This window comes from Acipenser ruthenus, chromosome 23 (assembly GCF_902713425.1).
Source record: "Acipenser ruthenus chromosome 23, fAciRut3.2 maternal haplotype, whole genome shotgun sequence".
Lineage (NCBI taxonomy): Eukaryota > Metazoa > Chordata > Actinopteri > Acipenseriformes > Acipenseridae > Acipenser > Acipenser ruthenus.
Genome location: NC_081211.1, coordinates 4,591,218 through 4,608,933, shown reverse-complemented (window position 1 = coordinate 4,608,933; position 17,716 = coordinate 4,591,218). Strand labels below are relative to the sequence as shown.

General features: G+C 37.9%; 1 protein-coding gene across 2 annotated transcripts in view; it reads left to right on the top strand.

Moving 5' to 3' along the window:
• Positions 1–3,226: 3,226 nt before the first annotated feature.
• The window catches only part of LOC117413200 (mannosyl-oligosaccharide 1,2-alpha-mannosidase IC-like), a 109,954-nt gene continuing 95,464 nt past the window's right edge, over positions 3,227–17,716 (top strand). Inside the window, exon 1 of one of the 2 annotated variants that reach the window (XM_058997524.1) lies at positions 3,227–4,834. In XM_058997524.1, the coding sequence (XP_058853507.1) occupies positions 4,241–4,834 (594 nt within the window). In that variant the 5' untranslated portion in view covers positions 3,227–4,240. Of the gene's footprint in view, positions 4,835–9,445; positions 9,685–17,716 lie in introns of those variants that run through there. The other variant, XM_058997525.1, reaches the window with a different exon arrangement.

Sequence of the window (17,716 nt, the reverse complement as noted above, 5' to 3'; positions counted from 1 at the left end):
AGTTCTAGCTGCCTGATTCACGTAACCTAGGTTAGATCAGCCAAAGTGCCTGTATAGCCACCAAGTGATGAGTCACTTTGGAAACAAGTTCCTATTAGTTTTGCTGGCAACAGACTGCGGTGCACAAGAGAGTGCTGGTGCTTTCAAATATAAAGACACGACGGTGTTGCACGCATAAACTCAAACTGCAGAGGGTTAAAACATGTCCTGCTTTTAATTTATTCTGCAAAGACTGTGGAGACAAGAGTTACTTGCTGGCTGGAACGACCATAACAAATAACTCGCTCTTGACCCCTCTAAACTTGGCTCCGCTAAACTCCCTAATCATGTAACGCAGGTGGATTAAACCATATTCCAAATGCGAAGAAAAAATAGGTGGGTTTCAGAACAGGCTCATTCCATTAACTTTGTTCCACAGCGTTACTGCTTATTTTAAAGTAAATCTTTAGCTAATAACACTTACATTTTAGGGGTCTACACTGGCTACTCTAGTATGCAATACATATGACTATGGCATATGGCGTTTTTTTTCCCTGTGGAAACCTGTTCCCAGTTCCTTTTACTGCTTTCATATTCGTTTGATTATGACTAACAGAGGATTGTGCGTTTTTTTTTCCAAACACGACTATATGATAATGCAACTAAGTAGTTTCTTTCTAGTTTACAACAGCATCATGTTTCTATTCCTTTAAGAAAATTGTCACCCGTTGACCCCAGTGTCTTCATACATGTGTCTTATCACAGTAAGTATATTCTAGTATATAATATTTAAAAACGGAGCAACTTATTTACATTCTGTACACTCTTAATCAGTGGATACACAGCTTGAATCTTCTTTTCAGATAGAGATTGGTTGCTTTTATTGCCTTGAAGCCAATCGTAGAAATAGGAATAGTTTCTGCATTACCTGAAAGGAACAAGGTTGGTAAATAATACGTAGATGTTTTTATATTGAGACTGCCAGGACATCTTGTGCTGTGAATTCCATGACTCTGTAAAACATCTCTTTATATTTATCAAGCTCTTCACCACAACATGCAAACTGCACCTTTTAAAAATGTTGTACTGTGAAACATGTTACAAAACTAGACTACTTAGGCATGCTTTTGAATCATTAAATAAAAGCCCCTTAAATAAATAATTTATTTATTAATAATAATAATTAAACTTTACTGATGTTTCCAAAGATATTGATTAAATGTGTAATAAATTAAAAAAAAAATATGGTGGTATAATGAGATGCAATGGGTAGCTACAGAACAAAAGGCCACATGAAAAGATGTAGAAATTAAAAGTTAAACAATGACTGTTTTGTCTATGAAAACCGGATGGATCTATGATTATAAGCAGTGATACTCAAAGTCATACATTCACCATTATTGCATTTAGCCTGCTTTAATACTATGTTTATACACTTTTTGCATACACTAAGGACCGGTGTGCTTTCATAATTGAACACACTCCTGGCTTTAACTGTATTTGCCTTCCAGCACTGGTCTTAGGGTTTAGAGGCCAAGCCACTAAAAAGGAGTGGAACATCTGTAATGTGATAGAAAAACCTCAGGTGGAATGGTTAGCTGTCACTGTCACGGGTCCCTCATAAAAGAGCCATCGCTTAGGGTGATTTCAGCTTTATCTTGAATTGAAGGGAATAGCTAACTGCTGATAGACAGGGAAGCTGGCTCCTCGTGTAGTATGGATGTGCCAACATCCAAACGTGCAGAGCAAACACACGCCAGACAAGGGCTGCAGGTGCCAGATTAATAAACCACATTTTAATCCCTGTGATAGCTGCCATTATCCATTAAGAATGGTTTAAAAACCTGTAAAGATGTTGCAAAACTGTGCGTACTGAAAGATAACAAGTCTAAACTGATATGTTAAAAACCCTTTAAGAAACACCCTTTTTCACTATTGTCTCAATCAGGATTACAATACATCACTGGGAAGTATAAATTATTCAAGAACAACCCTAGTGCATATAGAGGGGGTGGACCACAAATTGGAAACACAGCTAATATATGTACCCAGCACAAAGCTTTGTGCAAAAGGTAACATTCTGTAATATATAAAAGATGCACTTTCTGAAAATGTGCAATTCTGATGAAGGGCTGAGGGTGCAGTATTTGCTGCCTTGTCCTAAGGACACTGTTATGGCAGGTCCCCCCCCCCCCAACACCTGTAATGTAGAGTAGGCAAAATGCTGCAGCATTAGAACCCCGCGTTGTATTTTTTTTAAGTGACCACTCTGTTTTTAAACCCACCTTTTTAAAAACAATGATGCGGAAATGTAATTACCTTACAGACTCCCCTGGTACCCTTAATGCTTTCGAGACCATCGACAGCGTTACGTGTCTGTGCACGTCGTATGGGAAGCAGTGTTCCATACAGATGCACTTTTAAATCAGCTTTCTGAATGAGGCAGAGTCGTGAGGGGAAAGGGGTAGTGCTGACACTGCTTAGGAAGCAAGAAGCGGATGCTACAGAGTCTGTCAAAACAGATGTGAATAATAAAACCGTAATAATAACACAAAACAATCTGTGGGGCTTCACGGAACAGAGTTTATGGGAGGCGTGCATATACGTACACGGCAATACAAACGGATTAAAAGATGATAACATTTTAAATAGTTGGGATTCGAGTCCTACGCAAAACCTACTGTCAAATCACACGTCGCTTACTGCAGCGGTGTTCAAAACTTGATACTGACACACAGACCACCCACTTGGAACTTTTTTTTTTAATGCTAGTGAACATCATCAGTTACAGCTGGTAACTATAGTTTCTCTTTATCGGTGTTACAAGCTGACACCAATCAGCATAAACTTCACAGACTCTCAGAAACATGCTAAATAATCAAGGTTGCGTTTGCACGATCTAAATAATGACGCATTCCATCTAATAAGTTTTTGTTAGCACTGTAACATTTGTATCATATTACTTCATTGAATATGCGTCAGAGCTTTATGTTATCAAAATATATTGTGCAATTTATAAAGTGGGTATAGCGCCTTGAACAACAACAACAAAAAGCTGCAGAAATGTTTATTATAAACGAGTTCATGGCGCTCGTTTGTACAAGAAATCGAATTCCGTCTGTTCTCTGCAGCCCCCACAGACGCCTTCAATCGGACCGCCCTGGAGGCTGTCTTAACCGGTTAGGGGCGGACTGTTCGTGGTCCTTTTTTCGTTCAAACCAGCTAGACTGTATTTTGATTAGCTGCTTTATAAAGCAATCATTCTGTGGTCCTGCCCAGCGAGGTTGACAACGTTGTACGTTTCACCCAATTTTTCAGCGTTTATGATGAGGCTACAGAGGAAAAGAAACACAGCATAATTTGATAGAGGTTGCAATACGCTGATTTTCACTGGTCTTTACTGGGTTGCATTTTTTTAAAGCTCCACGCTTGCCTGTTTGGAATAAACCGGGTGTTTGCAGCTCGCTGAAACTGTCTGGAGTTTTTCCCCGTTTTGTCAAAAAGAGAACCTAGACATTTTTTTAGTAGTGTGACAGACTGCAGGCAACTTGGATTCGCGAAACCGCGTTTTTACGAGTTATTGTACATCTTGGGGATAAAAAAAGAAACTAGGGTGCTTTTTTGAAGAAGAGAGGACAAGTCCAGCTGTGCACAAATTGCAGAGCTACTGAACTGTGCAGGAACCATAGATCAAGGCGACGCTGGAGATACCCATATCCGCCGATAAATGACTATTTATACTTCAGTATAGTAAGTAACGGGAAGAAAGTTTATATGCCTTTTAAACGTTCTCTTGCATGGTAATTGAATGGATTAGGAAATGTCTTTTCAATAGAAGAAAAAAAAAAAAACTCTGAACATCCCGAAGTTACACAACTACTGGTGTTCCAAATTTAGAAATATAATGTGTTAGCCCGATTCATTCGTAAGATTATTAAGTTGACCAATTTCACGTTAAGAATTGATTGACTACGTTTTCACTGCATTTATGTACGTCACGATTCGTATTTTTGTACATTTGTAATGACAAACCTTTTTTATATTCATTTTTTTAAATGTAAAATGGAATCGCAACACAACTAGTAGTTTTCTTAAAGTTGGACTGTACAGTATGACGTAAGTGTTGTTTAGTGTCATTTCAAACAAATCAACATTCCTTTTTTGAAAAAAATAAATAAATAATGCTTGAGTGACCTGCACGGCATCAACTTTATTTTATAAGCAGAAAGTAAAATTAAGAAAAAAGGGAATAAGCGACACAATGTTTTTCCGAAAGTTGCCCGGCGTGTCAGCATCTGGAATGGGACTCCGTCTGTCTCAGAAATTTATATTTTTACTCTTTTTATCGGGACTGGTAACACTTTGTTTCGGAGCTCTTTTCTTTTTACCCGATTCGGCCCGTATAAAACGGATTTTCTTACCCAGGGCAGAGAGCCAAACGCCAGCTGTGGAGCCAGACACGACTGCCAAACAGCACAGTAAAAAGAGCGATAAAAGCCACGACCATTTCAAAGAAAATACCCCGGCTGAGGCGGTGACCAGTTCAAAAATCAAAGCCATCAGTCAGAAATCGTCCCCGACAAGTGAGAAAAAAGATGCAGAGAAAGTAACTGTTAAAAAACAGGAGGATCAAAATGAGTCGAAGCGGCCACCGCCAGTCAAGCCTCGGTTTGCGGTGAGCAAACCAGTCGAGCAGGAGATGGAAAGAAGGACGGTGTCGTCCAAGAAGGGCAAACACGGATCCCCGTTTGATTATGAGAAGTTTCGACAATGCCTGCAAAAACCGATCCTGGGGGTTGAGAATGGACAACCAAGTGATCCCCAGACTCGGGAGAGGAGGGAGAAAGTCAAAGAGGTAATTCAGTCTACATTAATTTGCATTAGCAACTCGGCAGCCTAATGTCAGATGAAGATGTTTCACCAACGCTCGTTAAACATCATTCATGGTCCAGAAAGGACCCATGTTAAATATCCATGCTGGTTCAAAAACTGATGCAAGACAGCATGCGCATGTCTGAATTCGATGTTACTGTACACCCAAACTGGAGGCTACTAGAACAGCTGGGTAACCAGTAAGAATCCATTAAACATGCGCTGCAGTGCCCAACTGTTGCTAGATCACCAACAGCAATTTTTCAGCAACAGTATATATATATATATATATATATATATATATATATATATATATATATATATATATATATATATATATATATATATATATATGGCAGTGGCATCCAAAAGACACCCAGAACATTTAGTAAGCAAAAATAAACTTTTAGTTTTAGTGCATTTAGTAGACATTTTGAGTAGTCATTTATCTGTGTCTTCATGTCTAGTCAAAACGTTTGCCACTGACTTCAGAAACTTTTTTTTATTGTTTCATAGACAAAGAGAAGGAGGGAGCTGATACCTTGTATTTGACTAAATGATCCTTTTATCTCCAGTTGTATACCTTGTGCTGTGAGGATGATATTCTGCGTAGAGATATGGAGACAGGTTTTGCATCTGTTGGTATTGCAGGGTTTAGGGCTATTGTATGCATTGGACAGGTTAGGTGGTTGTCTGAAGGCCAGGAGAGGTGTTGCCAAGAAAAGATGTATTATTTAAAATGTAGCAATGTTGAGCGTTTAATTTATGGATGATAATATTTAATGCAATGCAGGATTCCTAAAGCTCTCGCCAGCATCATGTCTATCATAGCCCGATGTCTATAAACCTTTTAACAGATAACCTAATAGAGTATAAATTATAATTTGCATTCATTATAAAATATACATGTGTGCGGACCAGTCTAATTTTTAATTATTTTAATGCTGTGGTTCAATTGACATTATTGGCATCTGCTTTCCTTGCCATTAAAATGTTCAGCGATGCACAAAGCTTCATGCATAATAAGTTCTTCTTTAACACTTTAGTGTCTGTATATAATTCTGTACAATAACAAATTTGAACATGAACTTTATTGAAGGTGCAAGTTCCCTGGGCTCCCACTAGATGGCAGTAACAAGTAGAATGTTTCCCACTAGTGGACCCAGGGCCAAATTTTGCTTGGAGTTGCTGGTCCTGGTTTCTGTCTATTACAGTCAGATACTGTATGTCAAAAAAATAACGTTCTTAAATGCTAAATTAAAAGAATAATTTATGCATTTCATATGATGGTGTTAGTATGTAGAGATAACGCAGCCATTAAAGGGTTACATTATTTTATTATTACACTTTCTAAAAGGCAAATAGACTAGGATCACTATGCCAGTGGAGTTTGTGATGGAAGAAAAAGTGTTGGAGTATTAGCTGATATATTTCCACAGAAACTTGAAAATGAGAAGTAATAACATTTAAACAAGCAAAAAATTGAATTTTTGTGCCTGATATACAGTATATGCAAAATAAATAAATAAAATATTCACACCAAATCCCAATATCTGAATGCATCAATATCTGAATTAATTTGCTGTGAAATATTTACTCTGGCACTGCAAGGCTTTCCGCTGTCTCAAGCAGCACCTCTGAAAAGCAGCACCATTATAATGACATTTTTATTCCCAGGTGTGGTGATGTCACAGAGTCAACACTTTGTCTGTGTCCTCTTCAAGGGTATTCCTCCGAAGAGGGAATAGAGATTTCACTGCTAGGAATCAGAGGAAAACGTGCAACATCCATTTTTTTTTTGCCTGGTTGACAGACTTCAGGGTATTTAAGGTCACAGAGCAGTCAGTATGTTGCGTTTGGAGTTTAGTCTTATCAACTGTTGGCATCTGAGGTCTTTTTTTAAAGAAGTGGCAGGCACCTTGCATCATTTCCCTTTCATTAAAAAGGCTTCTTTTCGCAATGAACTTGGTTCTAACCAACCTGTCCCAATGCAACACTCTTGCTTTGAATATCCAAAGTGTCTTCCGACTTTCGCTGTCTCTGTCTGTTTTCACCCGACTCTTAGCCCATTGTTTCCATCATAAAATTAAACTCTTTTCTGCTGTTTTCTGACAGGTGGAATGGGTGCAATTTACATAAAAGTGGCAGAAAAACTATTCAGTATTCAAATGAGAAGCCTACGTGTTAATGGTGCAAATGACATGTCATGTCAGGATTTCAGTCAATGGACAGGTGAGATTGAAAGGTAGTAAAGGCGGAGAAAAACAAAACAGGCGTGTGTTTCAGGAGAAAGAAGAGAAGATACATTTAATCAGGACAAAGAGAAAAAAAGTAAAGTTAGAGAGCCAATTCTAATGTAGACTATACATTTTTTTTTAATGTATACTGTATTATAGTTTTGGTTATGGAGGATGTTTTATGCCAAGATGAAAAATAAATAAATAAGTACATATTTAAATGAATGATAGAAATAAATAAATACATGTCTAAATAAATACATATAGAGACATTGATTTATCTCTATATTTGTTAGTTAATTAATTAATTAATTAATTAATTAATTAATTAATTAATTAATTTTTCATTTTGGTATAGCATGATCCCTTTCGTCCTCTAAAATGGCAGTACTCTAGCAGCACACTGGGCTCCAGAGTCACTGCACCCACATCAGACGCTTTTCATTTTAGACAGAGCCTGTTTGAAATAGGTTCCCATCTCCATTAGGACCCTTTGAAACAGGCGGAACGACTTTATTAATCTCAGTGTATAGCTCATTAGGCTGTTGCTTGGTTTTACTGATACCATGTCAGTTAGTGAGCGAGTCATTCTCGGGAGAGAAACTGGACACATTAGGTTAGCTCTGGATTTTCACAGTTTTGGTCCTGATGTAGGGCTCTAATATAGGAATAATAATTGTGCCTGTGTCTGATCAGTAGCTGCTTCTTAAGCTTACCTGGTACCCAGCCAAAGGGTTGTGCGTGCAAATCCTGCTTTCCCCTATGTAAGGTTGCACAGCTCAACCCCTTACACTGTACGCAGAGTATATTTGAAAAGATGTTACGCTTTGAATGCTTATGCTTAATTGCAGAGGAACCTCCACATTTGGAGTTGGCAATTGAAGAGCTCTGCGGCAAGATTTTCAGTACCTTGGTTTTTTTTGTATATTTACATGCACCTAGAGCACTAAAGGCCTAGCATCCCATATTACCATGCTTGTTGCCAGGGAGACAGAGTACGGTTGGGTTACCATCCCTGCAGCATCTGAACCCAGGACCATCTGGACCACAACAGAGAGCACTTCCTATTTAATTGCCAGAACGGCTGAGCCCGGACATGGTTGAGTCATCCGTTCAAGACTGGCAAGAATCGAACGATGTACTTGAAGTGGAAGCTAAAAGAAACCTGTATGTGTTGTGTTGAGGGATGTTGGGTTTAATTTAGCATTTAAAATCTAAGAGCAGGCCTGTTTAAACTGAAACACGTAAAAAAGGTTTGTAACACATTAGAAATCCTGTTTTTCAATTTGTTTATAACTTGGTAACAACATAAAGCAACGCGAGCAAGGGCGAAGGCAAATTTTCTGAAAGGAATAGAGCATTGGCATGATACAAAGGTAGCAAGAAACAACTTGGTTGCAGCTAGGAGCAGCTGTTGTAAACAATTTTGTGTTTTTTTTACACTGTTGAAATTGTTTATTCTTGTCAGAGAATGTACTTTTAATGCTGAAACTATAAATACCCCTAGGCTATCCCTTGTGCAACAAACACATTATTAAAAAAATAAATAAATAAATAATGTAATCATAAAATGGTCTGCGAAACCCTGCGAAATCTGTTACTGAATCTACATTAAGATTTGTTTGTTTACGGATACCTCTAGCTCTTCTGAAAAGAGAATATTGTAAAAGAGACCTGGTCCCAGCTGCTGCAATCTGAAAAGGGACCCGAGGCAAATATTTCTTTAAAGCTTGTCACTCCTCACAGAAACTAACAGAAACAAATACATATTAAATACAGTTGAATTGCATCCCTTTGGTGTTGAGCTTTTTGCCTCAACAAACAAACCAAAAAAAAGCAACTGGACTTTTGATTTCAGATTCTCTCCTCATCTGTCTTTAGTGCCAGCAGCTTCCTCCACATACTGGCTTGCAGCGCTGTCAGAAGTCATTTCTAGTTGCTACCAAAAATGCAATGCATTAAAATGGTATATTCTGAATGCATAAGAGGATCCAGTACAATTCTGAAGCTTGCATTATTGACTTCGCCACTGTAGTGTAATTAACATAGTGTCTACTTGGACTGTTGTGTGAGTTCTAATGTGGCGATCTCTTCTGTAAGGTTAAAAGGCATCTATCAAAATATGATTTCTTTTTTTATTAAGTTTTTAAAAGTGGTGGCAAAACTGTGCAGCATTAAATACAAAAATATACACAATATACAGAACCTCTCAAAAGGATATCCACCTCCACAGTTATGTCCATATTTTCACAGTTTCAATATACGTTTTGTGACAAAAACGGCTAAATGTTGAGCAAAGCCACATTTCCATGTGCCACTGGGATCGTCTTGAAAGCGGTTTGAAATCAGGTTTGTTCATTTCCATCAGCAGCAGGTCGAGATCAGCCCCGGTTGGGATTGTGGGCTGGCAGAACTTGATCTCTGCAACTCGCGCTGATGTTGGAAGTTCTCAATAAGCGGCCAATGTGAAGGACGCGAGAGGTGGGCTTTCAAGCTCTGAAGGCTGTCCGGATGCAAATGGGATCGTAGATTGCAGAATGCTGATGGAACCAGTTGCAGATGAGGTTGACTTCTTCAGACTGGTTGCAGATGTGTGGTAAGACCCAACTACAGGGATTTCTCAGTAGTGCATTATTTCTCATGCAAAGTAGACAGGTCCTTGATGTAACATCTCATCCTTGGTTGAATCCCAGTCTCTCCTATTGAGCCTCCAGCAACACAAGCCTGTGTAGGGTCTCACAGGAAGAGAATGCACAGCGGAAAGGTTACAGGATATTGTTTAGGAGAGCAGGGCTACGTAAATACAACCGCAGATCAAATAGGAAAGGCCAGCAAAATGGATGACTTAGGGGGCATTTTATTCAGGTTCCAGAGAATCTGCCCTGAAATATTCCACTAGCTGCCTCTGCACTTTTTCTTGGAATATGTATTGTGTTCTGTCAATTATATGATTAGATATTCAGTTTTAAAACAAATAATAATAAAAAATAAATAAAAACTCAATAAAATATATTATACAGAAAATGTGTGCGCTTCTAACTTTATTATATTTTATCTCAGACAGCCACCAGCGTTATAGCAGATCTCCAAAAAATGACTTTAGGAAATCGGTTGTCAGCGGCATTCCTAGCGGAAAATATTTCTCAATCATTATTTAATTCCCCATTTCTGTGGCCTAGTACAGTACTATCTTTTGGCAGCTGTCAGGAGAAGGTTATGCATCATTCAATTTAGAAGTATTACAATGCCGTTCACAGTGTGAAATTGAAAATAACAGAAAAACAAGCTGAATGTTTTTCCCCCTGTTTAATTATGTTAATAGTGCTTCATTAAACATCAAAGGTACATTTCTGATAGTCAGATAATCCAGGCCAAGTGAAATGGAAGATAAGAGGCCTTGCAAATATACTGTACAGACTTACAGCTTTCTGGTTGTTAGTGCAGATAAAAAAAAAAGTCATTAAACACACAAACATCACCACAGGGCTTTTGGCTTTCCTTGAAATGAAGGATTTTATTCAGCTGTAAATATTAGCTGTTGGGACCGTCTGTTTCAACTACATAATGTTTTTAAACTGAACTCTTTAAACCCTTGTCTGTCTCTTTTACTGAAAAATGTATCTCAGAATTAAACTGAATGAATGGAATAATTACAATGGTCTGTAAGCACAGGATTAACAGCACGGTTAATTTTGAATGTTGTAAAAATTGCATACAGAAAAGAAAACCGGTATTGATATGTAAAAGGGAAAATGTTTAAATGCAATTTGTCCTCAAAGCTTATGCTGGATTAAAATACTGCTGATGACACTAATATAAACTATTAATGCACATTTTAAGGCTAGAATTTACTGTTATTATTGCCAATTGTCAAAATATTGTAGTGAAATATATTGTGATCTCTGTTAGTAGTTTGAAAAATAAGGCTGAACTTGCAGTGTTACATTTTTTACATTTAAAAGTATCTGATTTAGATTTATGTGGAATTTTTGAAAACTGCTGTCTGGTACAGGCTTCAATTACAAAAATGAAAGAAAGGCGATCTTTTCATGAATCCAAGCTACAATTCACTTAGACGATTTCCTGTATGTGTGCATTTGTACATGTTCTGGATGCATTAAACCAGGGAGCATATATTGCTAATGCATCCAGCAGCTTCTCCCGTGAGTCAGTTTGTCTCTTATTGTTTGCTGCCAGGTATGGTTTCATTAAAAGTGCATTGGTGGCATCTCAATGATTTTTAAAACCCCTGAAGAAAACTCTGATTCACCTTGCAGCTTGAGTGAAGCCTGTGCTCTGCACTCTGCTAATTAGAAACCATGTGGAAGTAAATCTGCATTATTTCTCATTTGTTTTATCAATGTCGAAATACCAAGAGTAGAAAGCTGTCATTTTTTAAAGATCAATTTCATAATCATCTCATAATGTCATTCAGTTGAATATATAGCGTCCTATAAATCTGACATCATGGGCAACAGTATATTGTGCTTTTCTCTGTTATATCAGAGGACCACATCCTGTTGACTATCTGCATCACACATCAAAATGATCTGAATTTGTTAATTTCACATCTCAAAGAAACAGACGTCCGATATGAACAATTATGCCTAAGATGTCTGGCTTATGGGACGCTCTGAACTTGCAAAGAACATGATATACAATTAGTTCAATTATTTTATCCAACAAATAATTAGGATAGGATTGACCTTTTCCATCCACCCCAATTCACACTGGGTCAGCATGTGCTGTATAATTATATATAGGACATTGTGTTCTTTGGGTCTCTATGGTGGGGAGGTTCTGCAAGCTCATTTTATCCAAGCGATTTATTAAAATGATAATTGAGCCAGTTGTGTTTTACTGGAGTCATTTTGTAATCAAGGTAGTACACAGACAGTGCTCAGAGACTAAATTAAAAGCAAGGCAATACATATTCACCAGCAACAAAAAAAGCAGTTCAGTTATTAAGCTTGCAAGGAGCTGTTGATTATTCCTATGGGAAGAATACTTCCAGAATGTGTGAAAAAAATAAATAAAATAAAACACCCCTAGAGTATTGTCACTTTGTGAGGCCTTTTCTGTTTTTTTAAAAAAAGAAGTCAATTAACTTCATCTTGTTTCAAATAGTAAATTGCATATCAGTGCAATACAGAGGCTTGGCTTAAGCCTGTCTGAAAGGCTTAGGTATTTCCATCCTGCGTGGTCACTGGCGGTCACTGCGGGTTGCTGTTAAATGAGAAAGCCAAGCTGATTTTATGTTGGAAATTAATGACTTGTGGAGGCCAACATAAAAAGCATGCATACATATAAGGCCTTAACAAGAAAGGCTTTAGTGAGATCTTAGTAATCTTCTTACCTGCTTTATTAACATTATCACCCCCCCCCCCCCCCCCCTTTGTATTATGCTGGATGATGTTTTTATGAAATACTCAAATGCAATGCTTAGATAAAGTGCTGCATCCTAGTATGTTTGCTGTACTGTAGGTCACATATACAGTACTCAGGAAGTGATGAGATGCCAGGAAGCAGCATTAAATACAATGTTGCCTTTAAAATATATGCAGATTGCAAATGTATACATAGAATGGAAGCAGTGGATCAAAATGTCTTCAATTGAAGAGTAAAGGGCCAAGGATAATATAAGCAAACAACATACAATTGAATATATGCAGGCTGCATGTTAGGCATCAATAGATCCTTTTTTTCGGAGAGATCAACGTCCGCCCCCCAGTGTATTGCAAATTACAGTGCAAAAAACCATTGCATAACGTGGCTCATCCTTACACAAAACCTTTTCTTTTATTAGCAACTAGAAGCATTCCCTTCTCGTGTTTGTACTGTTCCGTACTGCTGCATTGAGAGATAATAGCTGAGGCTGTGGAGGATGTTTTCAGCAGCAGTTGTCATTGTAATGCTGACACTGGAGTAAATGCCAGGGTGGGGTGTTGCTCTATAGCATCCGGTTTACACACCGCAACAAGTGTTTGGTTTTTTTTTTTTTTTTGCTCTGTCAGTAACTGCTACTGGGGAAAAGCAACAACTGAACCACGACCCTTGCTGACAAGTTAGATTAATCCTCTCTTATGGCTCCAAAGGCTTCTCAGTGTTTAATGGAATTGCATTTATATGACGAATTTGATAAACAGAATGTGTTATTTAATAATGTGTTTTGCACTCGCATTGAGCCACATTTTTGGTGCAATTTATATTATAATATTTTTTTTGCACCTTTAATGTGTGCATATTAGACCCTTCCTTATCAGCTTTGTAAACCTGTCAGTGTCAACTTTGCTCTTTCTTGAAGTGCTGTTAGGTTAGCTCCTTATTGGCTGATACTGGTGTAAAAGCTGCACTGCTATTGGCTCAGAACGCAACCAATCTTCCTTATTTTATCAGCAACAAGCAGCTCAGACTCCACGGACGGCTCGCTGTACAAGCATATCTAAAACTGCCAAGACTATTTACATTTCTGAGAGCAAGGGTACCCGACCAAGTCATAAGTCATAAAAGGAGGCTGTGTGGTCCAGTGGTTAAAGAAAAGGACTTGTAACCAGGAGGTCCCCGGTTCAAATCCCACTTCAGCCACTGACTCATTGTGTGACCTTGAGCAAGTCACTCAACCTCCTTGTGCTCTGTCTTTCGGGTGAGATGTAATTGTAAGTAACTCTGCAGCTCTTGCATAGTTCACACATCCTAGTATCTGTAATTCGCCTTGGATAAAGACGTCTGCTAAATAAACAAATAATAATAAATCAACAAATCATTTATTTTTATAGACAATTTTACATGTGAAAAGAAAATGATTTTTCTAATACAGAAACCAAACAAACCAGAATGTGTCCCAATACTTGCTTGAGTCTAGTTTGTGAGGTCACAAGGATGGGTCCCATGAGGACAAGCAAGATTGTATGTAACTGCATTATTAAAGATAACGAATCACGTTGGTCAGAATTGTGAATGCCAAACAGTATTTTTGATGTGTTGTCTTGCATGCCAGCTTGTGTTAGGTCAAAAACTGTTTTGTCAACACATTTCCTGGGTTTCTTTTGTCAAGCGTTACATTATGAAATTTATAATTAAAGTTCGGGAGGAGGGTCAGACACCAATCTCCGCATCACCAAATTGAATCATTCAATTTACACATTAGCTAATTTAAATTGTTAGCACTATAAATACCCTCTTCACTTATCTCTCAGTTGCGTTTTGATTTCATCGTAACCCACCACCTCCCCATCTCCACCTTTCTTAATAACAGTTTTTATGTTTTATCAAATGGGGGTCTCAGCCTCGTCCAGTTGGCCAGGCAGCGAACCCTCAAACCAAGTTAGGTTTGATGCCAAATGAATGTGTATATACAGCATACTTTTCTGTTAAATCGCATACTCCGCATTCTCTACAATAAATATTTGTACTAAAACATTTTGTGATTGGTGTTTGTCCCGAACTACTGAAATTATAATTAATTGCAAAATGATTCTTAAAAAAACAGTGTTTCTAAGCTACTAGAAATTCACAAGACTCAGCTGTCTTTTAATGATATGAGTGACATGGATTCCAAAGGATGGTCTTCTCTCAAAAGGTTTAGAGGTTGTGACCCGGTGTACAGGTGTAAGGTTTTCCCAATAAGCAATACAATTGCTATAATAAACATATTTGCTTTTTCACTATCAACATAGTGTTAGGCTACCATGGAAAGCCAAGATGGCACTGTACCAACTTGGCAGCGAGCACTCAAGGATTTAAAATTGTTCTAGAGGGATAAGTGATCGTTCTTCAAGGATTACCCCCACCCCTAATGGCTTCAGAGAAGATGGGGTTGGAAATATGCAGATTTTCCCTGTACAAAGTTTTATTTTGATGAAAGGATTCATCTCAGGAGACACAGCCTTCACCTTGCATGATTGATCCACAATTCCAAGAGCCTCTGATCACATGACTGAGGCTGCTTCATATCTCATGAGATTTTTTGACGAGAAAATTGACAACCCCCCCCCCCCCCCCGCCCCTCACAATTCAGCAGGCAAACATTTTCTATTTTTGTACAATATGTGACTGAAATCAGCTTTGAGATAAAGATACTGGGAGTAGGGAGGAGGCTTTCTATAATTATGGTTCAGTACTGTGCCATGCAATACATTTCAGACTTGGAACACATTGGTGGGGAGGTAGTGCAGTAGCTCTATAACTCACAAAGGTTACTTAGGGGAATCCTCAGTGGGCACTTTATCTTTTCCTGCACAATAAGTTAATTTGCTTCAGCTTCATCAATAATTGACGCTGTTTAAAACAGAATACATTCAGCGGTTTCCTGGCCTGTCAGTGTGATCTTTCATAAGCTTATCTCCAAGTATTCGTGTTTGCTGTACACAAGTTTGTATCCTCCCTCAGTCACAGGGTGTGTCATCCTTAGTGTGTGGAAGAATTCAAGTTTAAAAAATATGCAACTGTGATGCTTTTTCTAGGCTTTTGAGAATTTCTACCCAGGTGCCAATTGCATTGATATGGATGGGGCAGAAAATGAATTGAGAACCTCATTCACTCTTTCCCAGGCCTTCAGAAGTGAAAGACTGATGCATTAACCCATTGGGACATCCCTTGTATTTATATCATTCGATTATTAGTAGTACCTTTTGATCCACGAGTAATTGTAACAGGCAGTGGTGCCAGCATATGAACACCCTCACATGTTAAATGTATGTAGAAACTTATTTTCCTCAACAGTTCAGTCAGATAGAAGGAAATAAAAAGACACTTGTTTGATTTGAGCTCACTATTCATTTGCACTGTGCCTCCTCCAAAATGTTTGTTTGTCTTATTGCTGTTTACTCCGATTCGTTGGGGATTGAAACGATCCTGAAAGCAAATCACAGGCATCAAAATGACTGCACTGTTCAAACATCAAGAAGAGCTGAAATGACCTCTACTTTTAATTATGCAGGCTTCCTGAGCATCTTCTTGGCAGAGGGCTGGGCAGTCTTGTCCTGGGAATATCCAGAGGAATGTGGATTTACTAGGATTGGGTAAAAGAAGTATCTGACACTGTGTAATGTACAGTATTTTATAGACTGGATCTGAGGAACTGTGCTCTGTATGGTATTGGTCTAGCAAAAAGAAATGTGCTCTGTCCTGGGCTTTCTATGCTACAGTACCTTGTGCTTGGATTCTAATACAATGCCAACCGACCCATTGTTGTACATGCTTGATTGAGCACAAGTCTATGACCTGAAGTTTTACGATGTTTAAATCACAAAGCCCTGTTTTGATCTGATTCATATTGCAGGGGGAGCATGACCTGCTTTTAGTAAATAAATGGAAGTGATCGTTTAGAATTATTATTATTATTATTATTATTATTATTATTATTATTATTATTTATTTCTTAGCAGACGCCCTTATCCAGGGCGACTTACAATCGTAAGCAAATACATTTCAAGTATCACAGTACAAGTAATAATACAATTAAGAGCAAGATAAATACAATGACTTTGGTTCAAGCAAGTACAAGTGTGACAAAATACAATTCAATAATACGACAGATAACAGTGTCAGTGATAGTTACATCAGGATATGATTAAATACAAAATACTACAGATTAAACACTTGGCAGATTACAGTACTCTGAAGTACAGGATTAAATGCAGTAAAATAGGGGGCAGATAAGAGAATTTGAAGAATGGGTTCTGAAAGAAACACTTTCTGAAGGCCAGACGACACAATGGATGAACTTAATTGACCTTTGCAAGTCTGGGTTTCAAATAAACTTTAGAAAGAAAAAAAACAAACAGTTGCGTGTACATTAAAAAAAACAAAAAAAACAAGGCATTTCTTCATATCACACTGAGTTACTAAGTATAGCTTGCAGGCAACTTTTAATAACAGTAGGAATCATTTATCACGTGCTACAGCAGATCTGAAGAACTCAAGCATTCCAGGCACTTCCAAACAAGAACAAGTGAGCACACACTTCCTGAAACTTATAGAACTACAGTACTTACATTAAATCTCCTGTCTGAGCTTCAGTTTTCAAATGCTGATCAATGAGATGAAGCCATTATTCCTAGACAACAGCTGTTGATAAACATTCAATCTCCCTTTCTTGTACTCTAAACACTGCTTTAAGTTTCTGTAATACCACACATGTATTGATAGCTGGATAAAACCCTGTATAAGTTGAAAATAAGTGAAGTTTGAGTTTATTTATTTAATAGAATTGAAATACTTCTTCTGATGCGTGAGACTGTTTTTGTTGAGGCGTTTTTTGTTTTACCTGTGTGCGGTAATATTTCTTGGATTTATTCTGTTAATTGAAAGCTGCAACCATATCAGATCCTGTTTGCTTGATGTACCCCCCCAGGAAACTAATGAAAAAAGTGATGTTATCATCTCGTTGAGAATTTTTTTTTGCGAACTTTATACACAGCGCTGGCATATCAAAAAGAGCTTTTAAATGGTAAGCATCATACTCAAGGTTTGTACTTTTCACATTTTATAAATATCATTGAAATTCCGTCTTGGAAAGCCAATAACAAGCCGTATGAACAGTGACAAGTGTCTGTGCATAATAACACCTAATAAGGTTTGTGGGTCCTTGGCTGCTCTTTTACAAAGTATTCCTTCAAGTTTAGGAC